The 13,112-nt window shown below is 44.1% G+C and overlaps 1 protein-coding gene across 2 annotated transcripts in view; it reads left to right on the top strand.

Annotated features, from left to right (window-relative positions):
- Positions 1 to 5,202: 5,202 nt before the first annotated feature.
- VIRMA (vir like m6A methyltransferase associated) overlaps positions 5,203 to 13,112 on the top strand; it is a 39,532-nt gene continuing 31,622 nt past the window's right edge. For both annotated transcript variants that reach the window (XM_048841213.2, XM_048841214.2), the window contains exons 1-3: positions 5,203 to 5,307; positions 12,348 to 12,463; positions 12,714 to 12,800. In XM_048841213.2, the coding sequence (XP_048697170.2) occupies positions 5,245 to 5,307; positions 12,348 to 12,463; positions 12,714 to 12,800 (266 nt within the window). In that variant the 5' untranslated portion in view covers positions 5,203 to 5,244. The remainder of the gene's footprint in view (positions 5,308 to 12,347; positions 12,464 to 12,713; positions 12,801 to 13,112) is intronic.

Raw genomic sequence — 13,112 nt, forward strand, 5'->3', positions numbered from 1 at the left:
GGAGAAAAGTTTTAAACAGCAGTTTCCCATCTCGCAAGATAGTGCCCTAACCACTGGGCAACATAGTCATTTTCACCTCATGATTAAAAACAGCAATACTGGGTCAGATCAGTCTGCCCCAGTTTCCTGACTTTTGACAGTAGCCAATACCATAGGCTTCAGAGGGAATGAACAAAACAGGAAAATTGAGTGATTCATCCATTTTCTGTAGTCCAGTCCCAGCATCTGGCAGTCAGAGGCTTAGCCATCTTGGTTAACAGCCATTGATAGACCTATTCTCCATGAATTTACCTAATTCTTTTTTGAAGCTAGTTATACTTCTGGTGCTCAGAACATCCTCTTGTAATGAGTTCCACAGGCTGACTGTGCATTGTGTGAAGAAGTACTTCCTTATGTTTGTTTTAAACCTGATGCCTATTAATTTCAGAAGCGACCTCTGCTTCCTCTGTTACGTGAAGGGGCTAAAAACATTTCCTTATTCACTTTCTCTACAACATTCATGATTTTATAGACCTCTATCATATCCCCCCTCATCTCTTTTCCAAACTGAACAGTCCCAGTCTTTTTAATCTCTCCTCATATGGAAGCTGTTCCATACACCTAATCATTTCTGTCACCATTCTCTGTACCGTTTCAAATTCTAATATATATTTTTTGTAGGGCTGTCAATTAATCACAGTTAATTCATGCGATTAATTCAAAAAAAATTATCGCAATTAATCGCAGTTTTAACTGCACTGTTAAACAAGAGAATACCAATTGAAATTTATGAAATATATTGGAGGTTTTTCTACATTTTCATATATATCTTGTAGTCTGTGTTGTAACTGAAATCAAAGTATATATTTTGATTACAAATATTTGCACTGTAAAAATGATAGAGAAGAAATAGTATTTTTCAATTTACCTCATACAAGTACTGTAGTGCAATCTTTTTTCCTGAAAGTGCAACTTACAAAAGTAGATTTTTTTTTGTTACATAACTCCACTCAAAAACAAAATAATGTAAAACTTCAGAGCCTACAAGTCCACTCAGTCCTACTTCTTGTTCAGCCAATTGCTCAAACAAGTTTGTTTACATTTACAGGAGGTAATGCTGTCCTCTTCTTATTTACAATGTCACCAGAAAGTGAGAACAGGCATTGCATGGCACTTTTGTAGCCAGCACTCCAAGGTATTTACGTGCCAGATATGCTAAACAATCTTATGTCCCTTCACGCTTCAGCCACCATTCCAGAGGACATATATTTCAGTTCCTTCAGAACTCTTGGGTGAAAACCACCTTGTCCTGGTGACTCTTTAATTTATCAATTTGTTCTAAAACCTCCTTTATTGACACCTTGGTCTAGGACAATGCCTCAGATTTGTCACCTAAGAAATTACTCAGATGTGGGAATCTCCCTTCCATGGTATGCAGTGAAGAGTAAAAAATTCATTCAGCTTCTCCACAATGGCCTTGTCTTCCTTGAATTTTCCTTCAGCACTTTGTTTGGCAGGCTTCCTGCTTCTGATCTACTTAAAAAAATGTGTTTTTATTTTTGTGTCTTTTGCTAGTTGTTCTTCACATTCTTCTTTGACCTGCCTAATTGTACATTTACACTTGACTTGCCAGAGCTTATGCTCCTTTCTATTTTCCTCAGTAGGATTTGACTTCCAGTTTTAAAAGGATTCCTTTTTGCTTTTAACCATCTCATGTACTCTGTTGTTTAGCCATGGTGGCATACTTTTTAGTCCTCTTGCTTTTTTTTATTTGGGGTATATATGAGCCTCTATTATAGTGTTTTTAAAAAGTTTCCATGCAGCTTGCAGGCATTTCACTGTTGTGACTGTTCCATTTAATTTCTGTTTAATTAGTTTCCTCATTTTTGTATAGTTCTCCTTTTTGAAGTTAAATGCTACTGTGGTGGGTTTATTTGGTATTTCCCCCTCATTCGCACAAGGATGTTAAATTATATACATTACAGTTGTTATCACTGAGTGGTTCAGCTATATTCACCTCTTGGACCAGATCCTGTGCGACACTTGAGGACTAAATCAAGAATTGCTTCTCCCCTTGTGGGAGATTAGCTGCTCCAAAAAGCAGTCATTAATGGTGTATTTAAACTTTATCTCTGCATCCTGTCTTGAGGTGACATGTACCCAGTCAATATGGGAATAGCTGAAATCCCTCATTGTTACTTAGTTTTCTATTTTCATAATCACCATCATCATCTTGTTCAGGTGGTCGGTAGTATATCCCTACTGCTACACTCTTCAAATTCAAGCATTCAATTTCTGTCCATAGAGATTGTATGGTATAGTTCGATTAATTTAAGATTTTTACTATATTTGACATTGCTTTCTTTCACACATGGTGCCATTCCCCCCACCAGCGTGACCGAGTCTGTCATTCCTATGTATTTTGTACCCTGCTATTACCATGTCCCATTGATTATCATTGCTCCACCAAATTTCTGTGATGCTTATTATATCAATATCCTCATTTAATGTCAGGCACTCAAGTTCATCCATCTCAGTATTTAGACGTCTAGCATTTGTATGCAAGCAGTTATAAAATTTGTCACTTTTTAGCTATCTGCCTTTATGTGACGTAATTGAATGGGACTCTTTTTCATTTGACTGTTTCTCTTCAGCTCTTACCTGTACTTTAACTTGTCCTCACTGCTTTTCTAGGATATAGAAAATTCCTGTTAATAAATCCTCCTCTAAGGGATGTCTCTGTCTGAATCGTGTGCTCATGGGCAGCAGGTGGAGTCCCCCTTCAGGGAGGCTAGCCTTGGCTCTGCCCCTCCCTTGTCCGTAGGAGCCCTGAGCCGGTTGGAGCCCCGAGACCCTCTTTCGTCCCTACAGTCAGAGCCCCACCCTGCCCCCCAGGGGCTGGAGGAGCCCCGAGCCAGCCGAAGCCTTCTCCCCCCCATGGCCAGAACCTCAAGACCCCCCCTCAGCCGGAGGGCCCCCCCACCTGCCTGGAGGAGCCCCCAACTGGTCAAAGCCCCGAGCCCCCCTGCCCAGAGTCCTGGGCCAGTTGCTGCCGCGCTTCCCCTCCCTTCCCCAGACCTCAAGCCACCTGGAGAAAAGTGTGCATCCCTCAAAGCTCCTCTGGAAGAAGCTTTGCTATGCCCCAGCAGGTTCCCGGGTGGCTGAGGAGGCTGTATGTGCTACTCACCTTCTTTCCGGGTTCATCAGTAATCTCCCTGGAGTCCAGGGTGATTACTGATGAACTCAGGAAGCTGAATAGCACATACTGCCTCCTCAGCTGCTCCGGAACCTGCATGGGGCATAATAAATCAAAAACTTCACCCCAAACCCAGCAACCGGGGCTCTGGCAGCAGTGCCAAGGGAGGCTCAGCCTCCAGCCTATTATACCCATTGCCCATGTGTGCTTCTCTGCACTTATTATCTTTCCCCCAGTGCTTAGTTTCAAAACTCCTCTACCTTTTTAATTGTACATGCCAGCAATCTGGTTCCATTTTGGTTTAGGTAGAGCCTATCCTTCTTTTGTGTGCTCCTCCTTTCCCAAAAGATTCCCCAGTTCCTAATAAGTCTAAATCCCTCCTCCAAACACCATAGTCTCATCCACGCATGGAAACCCTGCAGTTCTGCCTGTCTACACTGGCCCTAGCATCCATTCAGAGGATGCTTCTATAGAGGTCCTGGACTTTAATCTCTTACCTAGCAGCCTGAATTTGACCTTCAGGACCTCCCTCCTGCCTTTCCCTATGTTATTGATACCTACATGTACCCATGACCTCCAACTCTTTCCCATCACTGCCCATAAGTCTGTCTAGATATCTTGAGGTAGCCACAACCTATGCATCCAGCAGGTAAATCACAATGTGGTTCTCACAGTCATCACAAACTCCACTGAATGCATCCAATGAAGTGAGCTGTAGCTCACGAAAGCTTATGGTCAAATAAATTGGTTAGTCTCTAAGGTGCCGCTAGTCCTCCTTTTCTTTTTTCAAATATCTGTATTTCTAATAATCAAGTCCCACACTACTATTACCTGTCTCTTAATAACAGGAGTCCCCCTCCCCCAGAGAGGTTTCCTAGTGCCAGACGATACCATGACAACATCTGGAAGGAGAATCCTAACTATGGGATCATTCCCCTCTGCTCCTGTTCAATGGCCTCCCTCACCTTAAATGAACCCCCCTATGAAATTCTATGGTGATGAACACAATATAAATACAGCGGATGGACCCCCGCCCGCTACGTGGCACGAACGAAACCAGCACATTTTCCCCGCCACTACAGGTTTGCCCAGCGTGAGGGAGCCTGGGGCTCGCCGCTCGAGGCGTTGCTTTCCCCCACCACCTGCTGCCGCGCCCCCATCTACACTAAACAGTGACTCAGGGCCGTCCTATGCCTTTGGGGGGGGGTCGGGCTATGTGGGGCCCCAGGCCACCCCCTGTGGTCTGGGAGGCAGGAGCTGTGGCGGGAGGGCACTTTTGGTGGCTCCACAGGCCCAGAGTTGTAGCGGGGGGCCGGGAACAGCCCGCTCCGCTTCTCTCGCCCCGGTCCCAGCCGTGTCGCTTGGGGGAGAGGGTTTGAAGGAAGGGATTTCCCCTCCCCCTCACCGGCGGGAAGCAGAGCATCCCAGCCCCCCGCTCTACTCCACCAGCTCCCAGCCGCGGTGCTCCGCTTCCCGCCGCCGGTGACTGCGGGTGGGGCCAGCCGGCATTCCTTCCTCAACCCCCCGCCTTCACCGGCGGCGGCGGCGGGAAGCGGAGCGCCACGGCTGGGAGCCGGCGCGGGCTGGGGCCGGGTTGCTCCGCTCCCCGCCGCTGCCGGTGAGCGCGGGGTCGCTGGGGGGAGGAAGAGGTGGAATGGGGGCGGGCTGGTGGCGGAGCAGGGAAACAGGTGGGGCGCAGGGAGTTGTCCGGGGCCCCACACCCCCTTAGGGACGGCCCTGCCCCTTGCTGTGGGCGCAGCCCGCGGGCGCTGGGGCTGCCGCGTACGCAGCATACAGCTGCCTAGGGCACCATGAAATTTGGGGCAATTTGGTGCCCCAAATTCCATGGTGCCCTAGGCAGCTGCGCGTGCCTAAGGACGCTCCTGCGCCGCCTCTGCCCGCGCGTTCCTTCCTTCCCCGGCGCGTAGCGATCCACGCACTCACTCGGCCTCAGCCGCGGTAGCGTGCGCATGCGCGCTCCGGGGAGGGGCCGGAGGGCGCAGGCGCCTCCAGCGACCCTGGAAGCGCTTGCGTTCACCCGGAAGTGCTTCTGCTGCTGCTGAGCAAAGATGGCGGCGGACACCGCAACCGAGCTGCTGTTTTTAGACACTTTCAAGCACCAGAGCGCGGAGGTACTGGGCGGGCGGGGCCCGCGGAGCCACACCTGCCCTCAGAGAAAGAGAGAGGGAGGCAGAGAGATTCTCCCCTTGGGCTGGCCCGCTCAAGAGCGTGGGGACTCTGGCTGGAGCGGGCTGGGGGTGGGGGTAGGATTCGTGGAGAGTGCAGGCGGGGGCGAGCCAAGGGGTGGGCTGTAGAGGGGCAGGGACAAGGACTGGGCGGGTGACGCTGCCTGTTCCAGATCCGCGTAGGGGGGCCATCAAGGCATAAGCATGCAGAGGAGACACCCCCAGTGCCCTCGTATCACACCGTGAAGCCCCGGCCTGGTCAGATGCTTAATGCGTTGTAGCTACAACAGGTGAATATTTCCTGCCCCATAAGCTTTAGCAAGGCTTGTCGTGCAGGTGACAGGCAGCGTAGAAATGGGGTGGATGTTAATGAGGAGGTAGCAGAGTAAGAAAAGAAGAATCGATAGGGGAGGAAGTTGAAGGTGTGGGTGATGGAGAAATGGGAGAGGAATTATAAAAGGGGCAGTTTGATAAGGTTATGAGAGTGAGAATGAGGGGAGAAGTCAGGAGCAAAAGTGCTTTTCTGCAGCTTATGGTGCATCTCTTCCTTGCAGCAGTTAATGAGGAGATGGGGAATATTCATTTAGGCTCATATGTCCTGTGTGTCCCATTGCATAGTAGGCATAGTGTGGATGTACCAAGCTTCTAGTCTCAGAGGGTAACCCTACAGACAGAAGCTCAGTGTTGCAAAGATACTTTTGTTGTAGTGGAGAATTTTGTCAGTGATTGTGTCACCTGATGTGGTGACACTTTGTGTGGGAGAGATGTATCTTTAAGCAAGCATGATGTTAAAAGTGAAATTGTCAAAAGTGGATCTGCAGGAAGTCACTGAGGCTGAGAATTTAACTAGATTCAAAAGAGATTGGACATTTGTATGGCTGTCACCTTGGTCTTAAAATAAAAGTGTTTAGTGTTTTCACAGTGGAAAGAGATAAATAGCAGAGTTCCCCAAGGATCTGTACTGGGACCAGTGCTGTTCAATATGTTCATAAATGATCTGGGAAAAGGAGTAAACAGTGAGGTGGTGAGTTTGCAGATGATACAAAATTACTTAGCATGGATAAGTCCAATGCAGACTGTGAACAGTTACGAATGGATCTCTCAAAACTGCGTGACTGGGCAACAAAGTGGCAGGGATGGTTTCTCAAGGCTCTGTTTGCCAGATGCTGGGAATGGGTGACAGGATGAATCACTTGATGACGACCTGTTCTGTTTATTCCCTTTGATGCACCTGGCATTGACCACTGCCGGAAGATGGGATACTGGGATAGATGGACCTTTGGTCTGACCCAGTATGGCCGGTCATATGTTCTAGATGAAATTCAGTGTTGATAAATGTAAAGTAATGCACATTGGAAAACATAGTTCTAAATATATGTACCAAATGATAGGGTCTAAATTAGCTGTTACCACTCAAAGATATTTTGGTGTTACAGTGGATAGTTCTCGGAAAACATCTGCTCAATGTGTGGTGGCAGTTAAAAAAGCTAACAGAATGTTAGGAACCTTTGGGAAAGGGGTAGATAGTAAGACAGAAAATATAATGTCTTTATATAAATCAGTGGTATGCTAACATATTGAATACTGCTTGCAGTTCTTGTTAGCCCATTTAAAAATATATTAGAATTGGAAAAAGTACAGAGAAGGGCAACAAAAATGATTAAGGGTATGGAACAGCTTCCATATGAGGAGAGATTAAAAAGACTGGGACTGTTTGTCTTAGAAAAGAGACGACTAAGAGAGGATATGATCGAGATCTATAAAATCGTGAATGGTGTGGAGAAAGTGAATAAGGAAGTGCTATTTACCCCTTCATGTAACACATGAACCAGGGGTCACCCAACAAAATCAACAGGCAGCAGGTTTAAAACAAACAAGGAAATGCTTCTTCACACAGTGTCCAATCAACCTGTGGAACTCGTTGCCAGGGACACTTTGAAGGCCAAAACGATAAATGGCTTGAAAAACAAATGAGATAAGTTCATGGAGGATACGTCCATCAATGGCTAGTAGCCAGGGAAACAGCGCCATGCTCTGTGTGTCCCTAAACCTCTGATTGCCAGAAGCTGGGACTGGATGACAGGGGATGGATCACTGAATAAATGGCCCTGTTCTGTTTGTTTCTCCCTGAGGCATCTGGCAGTCTGCTGTCGGAAGACAGGATACTGTGCTAGATGGACCATTAGTCTGATCCGGTATGGCCATTCTCACTTAATAGTTTTTGGAAGTGATATTAAAACTTGTTTTAGGGATCTAGCTAGTCTCTAATTATAAGAGATCAGGATGAGACCAGATTACCTCACATCTACCTGCTGTGGGTTCTTACACCTTCCTCTAAAGCATCTGGGACTGGCCACTACCAGACAAAATCCTGAACTAGGTAGAGATCAAGTTTGATCTGGGGTAGCAATCCCTGTGCTCATAAACCCTTTCCTTTTGTCCATACAGCCATATAGTTGTGCTTGCAAAAAAATTGTCAAATTTGTTGCGTACAAATGATGGTCTGTCTGGTGCACATGCTTTTGATAATGTGTTGTTAGTTACTCATTGTTATTTATCATTACTGTTAATATTATGGTAGTGGCTAGGGACAATCTTATTGCACTGTAGAAACACACAACAAAAAGCCCATTCTTGTTCTAAAGAGTTTAGAAGCTAAGGAACATGGAAACATGCATTTTCTAGAACACTGAATACATTTGTGGCATGTGTAAACGGTGATTAAAAACCAGGGTGGATAAAAATCAATGATTTAAAAAAAAAAACAAAATCAGATTTTTTTTATTTAAATCAGATTTTTTTTTGATAAAATGCTTTTTGAGGAAAAAACCTATCTAAAGGTATCTTTGAGCTAAAATGTATCTTAATTAAAACTATCTCATCATGGAATAGGGTTTATAAATTCTAATTCTATAGTATGAGACAATATATTAATGTAATGTTTAAGAAAAGTTTTGTAAATGAGTTCCAGGAGTTTATGGATTAGGGACCCAATTTTACGGGGTTCCACAGGCTTCTGTATAGATTATTTAGGTTAATCTTTCTATCTACTCAATGGGACTCAGTTCTCAGTCTAGAAGATACCATCAGAGATGTTTAGTTTTGCAGTTCTCAAACTGTGGATTTGTGTCTCCAGAGGTAACATGCTTGCTAACAGCAAAAATGTTTTAAAATAAATAATATATAGAGGTGAGAAATAACAGACCTCAACTCTATTGTCCCTCTGCAAATTTGTGTACACAATCAGTCCCTTACCTCTCTAAAAGTGCAAAGTTTCAAAAAGTTCAATGAATAGAAGATTGTTGGGGGAAGAATAGATCTGGACAAGGAGAAGAAGTTTGGAACATAAGAACTTCCATACTGGATCAGACCAAAGCTCTATCTAGCCCAGTATCCTGTCTTCCGACAGTGACCAATGCCAAGTGCCTCAGAGAAAATGAACAGAACAGATAATCATCACCTGGCACCCATTCCCAGCTTCTGGCAAACAGAGGGTAGGGATACCATCCCTGCCCATCCTGGCTAATAGCCGTTGATGGATCTATCCTATTTATCTAGTTCTTTTTTGAACCCTGTTATAGTCTTGCCCTTCACAAAATCCTCTGTCAAAAAGTTCCACAGATCCTTCTTCCTAAATGAGTGAGTAGACTAGAGTAGATCTGCATATGGGAGTTTCTTTCTCTCACATGCACACCGTTTTGATACTTATTTTACTCCATACATTAAATTGTAGCTGAAGCACTTGTGATGATTATATTTAAGATTGTCTAAGCCAGAGGTGGGCAAACTAGGGCCCACGGGTCACATCTGGCCCGCAGGACACTCCTGCCCGGCCCCTTGAGCTCCTGGCCCGGGAGGCTAGTCCCCAGCCCCTCCCTGTTGTTCCCCCTCCCCTGCAGCCTCAGCGCGCCGTGCCGCTGGTGCAACGCTCTGGGCAGCTGGGCAGTGCAGTTGCAGAGACGCGACCTGACCCGGTGCTCTGGGCATCACGGCTGTAGTGCCGCCAGCCACCGGTGCTCCAGGCAGCAGGGTAAGGGGGCACGGGGCGTTGGATAGAGAGCCGGGGAGTTCAGCATGGGGTGCAGGGGTTGGATGGGGCAGGGGTCTCGGGGGGGGCAGTCAGGAAGGGGGGGGTTGAATGGGGTAGTGGGGGGCAGTCAGGGGACAGAGAGCGGGGGCGGGGGTGGGGGTGGATGGGGCCATCAGGGGACAGGGGGGTTGGGATGGGGGAGGAGTCCTGGAGGAGCTGTCAGGGGGTGAGAAGCGGTGGGGACGGATAGGAGGCGGGGGCCGGGCCATGCCTGGCTGTCTGGGGAGACACAGCCTCCCCTAACCGGCCCTCCATACAATTTTGGAAACCCAATGTGACCCTCAGGCCAAAAAGTTTGCCCGCCCCTGGTCTAAGCACTTCCATTTTAAGACCAAGGGTGAGACCTCAAATCTTGATTTAAAACTTCAAGTGACAGGATTCACCATTTACTTTAGTTCAGACCAGCAAGTAACCCATGCCCCAGGCTGCAGAGGAAAGCAAAAAACCCCCAGAGCCTCTGCCTGTCTGACTTGGGAGAAAATTCCTTCCTGACCCCAAATATAGTGATCACTTAGACCCTGAATATGTGGACAAGACGCACCAGCCAGACACCTGGGAAGAATTCTCTGTTGTAATTCAGAACCCATCTCATCTATTGTCCCATCTGTGGCTGTTGGAGATATTTGCTAATAGCCTTTCTGGTTGGCCCATATGCTGTTGTAGGCAATCTCATCATACCATCTCCTCCATAAATGTATCAAGCTAAGTTTTTTGCCCTCACTACTCCCTTTGGAAGGCTGTTCCAGAACATCACTCCTCTGATGGTTAGAAACCTTCACCTAATTTCAGGCCTAAGCTTATTTATTTCCAGTTTATGTCCATTTGTTCTTGTGCCAACATTGGCCATTAAGTTAAATAACTCCTTTCCTTCCCTTCCCTGGAGTTTATCCCTCTGATGTATTTATAGAGTGCAGTCATATCACCCTTCAGCCTTCGTTTTGTCATGCTAAACAAGCCAAACTCCTTAAGTCTCGTCTTGTAAAGTAGTTCTGCATTCCTCTGATCATCTTAGAAGCCCTTCTCTGTATCTGTTACAGTTTGAATTAATCTTTTCTTAAATGTGGGAAACCAGAATTGCAGACACTGTGTTCCAGATGAGGTCTCATCAGTGCCTTGTAGAATGGTAGTAACACTTCCCTATCTTTACTGGAAATACATTCCCTGATGCATCCTAGGACTGCCTTAGCCTTTTTCGCAGCTGCATCACATTTGCAGCTCATAATCATCCTGCGACTGACCAATACACCCAGATCCTTCTCCTCCTCTGTCACGTCCAACTGATAAGTCTTCAGCTTATAGCAAAAATTCTTATTGTTTGGCCCTAAGTGTGTGACCTTGCACTTTGCACTGTCATCTTAGTGCACCATTGTTTGTTAGTGTGGACTTTGTTAAAACAGCTCAGAAAAATCATTCTTGTATCTAAAATAGTTCTTAAAAACCATTTTAACAATATGAGCTCCCTCTTCCCCATTAATGATACAGTTGTGTTTGTCTGAAAATGTTTTATAAACAGTTTCCAAATACAGTAGTGTCTGCAGTGTAGATAGGGCCCTAGTAGTAAGACATTTAGTTAAATGTTCATAATCATTTAATCCTTGGCTTTTCTACTAAGACTTCCTACAAGGAATTCAGTTATAGTGGTGGTTTTGTGCAGTGTGGTTGTTCTGTAGAATCTTGAATGAAGCTATGAATTCATTTCACATTGATTACTGGAAAGTCAGCAGATACTAATGACCAGAGTTTGATTTGAACAGATGACATAATCATAAAAGATTTTGTATCCCATAAGCAGTCTCATTAGCTATCTAGTTTCCCTTTGTTCCTGTTTTCTTAAAATCTTTTAACTGCAGTTCCACTTTTTAGAATGTGTTGATAGGCAATTAATATATTGGCAGGCTAGTGGATATATAGTATTAAGTTCTAATGAGAAATGTGATTACGAGCTTCAGGGAAAGTAACTGCTCATGTGTAAGAAACACAATTTAATTCCTTGCCCATTGTCTGGTATTTACGGATAAATATATTTTTCCTGTTTTATAAATGTGTCTCATGAGGATATATACAGTTTAGTGAAAGGAGACTTTCAATTATCAGTGTCTGTGGTTTGCTGAGGTAGTCTTTTTTACTTTGGTAAACTCTGATTATTTTTCAGTTTCTAATACATTGGAAGCCATCACATCTCTGTTTTTGTTTATATCTTTCTTTGTGCAAACGTATCTCTGTTCTGATGTTTGAATGGCCTGAAAGATCTCTGCTATCCCTGACTTATATGATGTCAGCAGAAATGTCAGGAGTGCCTGAAAGTTTTCAAATGCTGCTGCAGAGGTAGAAAAGTCAGCACCAAATAGTATCTTTGCGTAGCTCTCACAAAATTCTGGCTGTAGTCTTTAATCTCTCCAACAGTGTCAGCTGCTCTTAAAAAAAAAAAAAAATACCTTCTGATATTTAAAATTGGAGCACATTTTATTTCTTATACCGTAATAAACTTGGCAGTGTTTAAAGTGGCACTGTCCACTTGAAAATTAGTGAATTTTGAAAGTAACTTAAGTTCCTTTGTCAATATTTGTTTACTATCATTTTCAAAATGTTTCTCCTCCTTGTTGCTGTTTGAAAGGTCCTCACAAATAAAAAGGGAAATAATTCTGTAGGGGAAACAGTGAAACTTTCTATATGAAGCTTTCAAATGTACAAGCTGAAAAAAAAAAGATTTTCTCAACCCTTTCATTTACATTAATTTTAGGTATTGTCACAATAATAAGTTAAAGAAATTATCAGGATTGACATTTTTAAATTGGTGCTTTTTTAAATAGAGAGTACATAAATAGGTTGGAATGTAAAATAAAAACAATATAGTATTTTTCAAGCTTTATAACTTTTGTTTACTCTTTGTTTTTAGCAAAGTACCAATATAGATGTAGTTCGTTTTCCATGTGTGGTTTACATAAATGAAGTACGTGTCATTCCTCCAGGAGTAAAAGCTCACACAAGTTTGCCTGACAATAGAGCTTATGGGTAAGTCCTAAAATATTCAGATGCACATTCCTTGCATTTTGTTTGGGACTTGTGAATCACAGTAAAAACTGCAATGTAGGAAGGTAGCCTGTGCTTATGCATTCACTGAATATGCAATATATGTATATTTTGTAAATATATGTATTTTCTTTCAGGTTTTAAACAATAATATGTTAGAGATTTCAGGTCTTATTTGTTTTGGTTAAGGGAAGCCTGACAGGATTAATTTTTCCCTCTGTTTTATCAACAGAGAGACATCCCCACATACATTTCAGTTAGACCTGTTTTTCAACAATGTCAGCAAGCCAAGTGCCCCTGTTTTTGACAGGCTGGGAAGGTAAGAATTTGCGAATTCATGTGCTTCATACATTTAAGAGTTTTTCTATAGAAGAATGTGCTGCATTTCCTGGTGTGTAGAAGTGAGAAATTCAACACAGTATTGTTAAATCTCCAAAGGAGTTTATTTTTTAAAATAAAGGTTTAGGGTCTGATAGTAATTAGTGGCCATAATACTTACTTCATTGAGTAGCCCTGTTCTCTGTAATAGGACTACTCAAGTTAATAAGTATTATGGTCCGTAATAAGTGTTTGTAGGATTGGGCCCTTACTTGTATACACTGTTATACATCTGATGAAGTGAGCTGTGGCT

This window comes from Caretta caretta, chromosome 2 (genome assembly GCF_965140235.1).
Source record: "Caretta caretta isolate rCarCar2 chromosome 2, rCarCar1.hap1, whole genome shotgun sequence".
In the NCBI taxonomy this organism is placed as follows: domain Eukaryota; kingdom Metazoa; phylum Chordata; order Testudines; family Cheloniidae; genus Caretta; species Caretta caretta.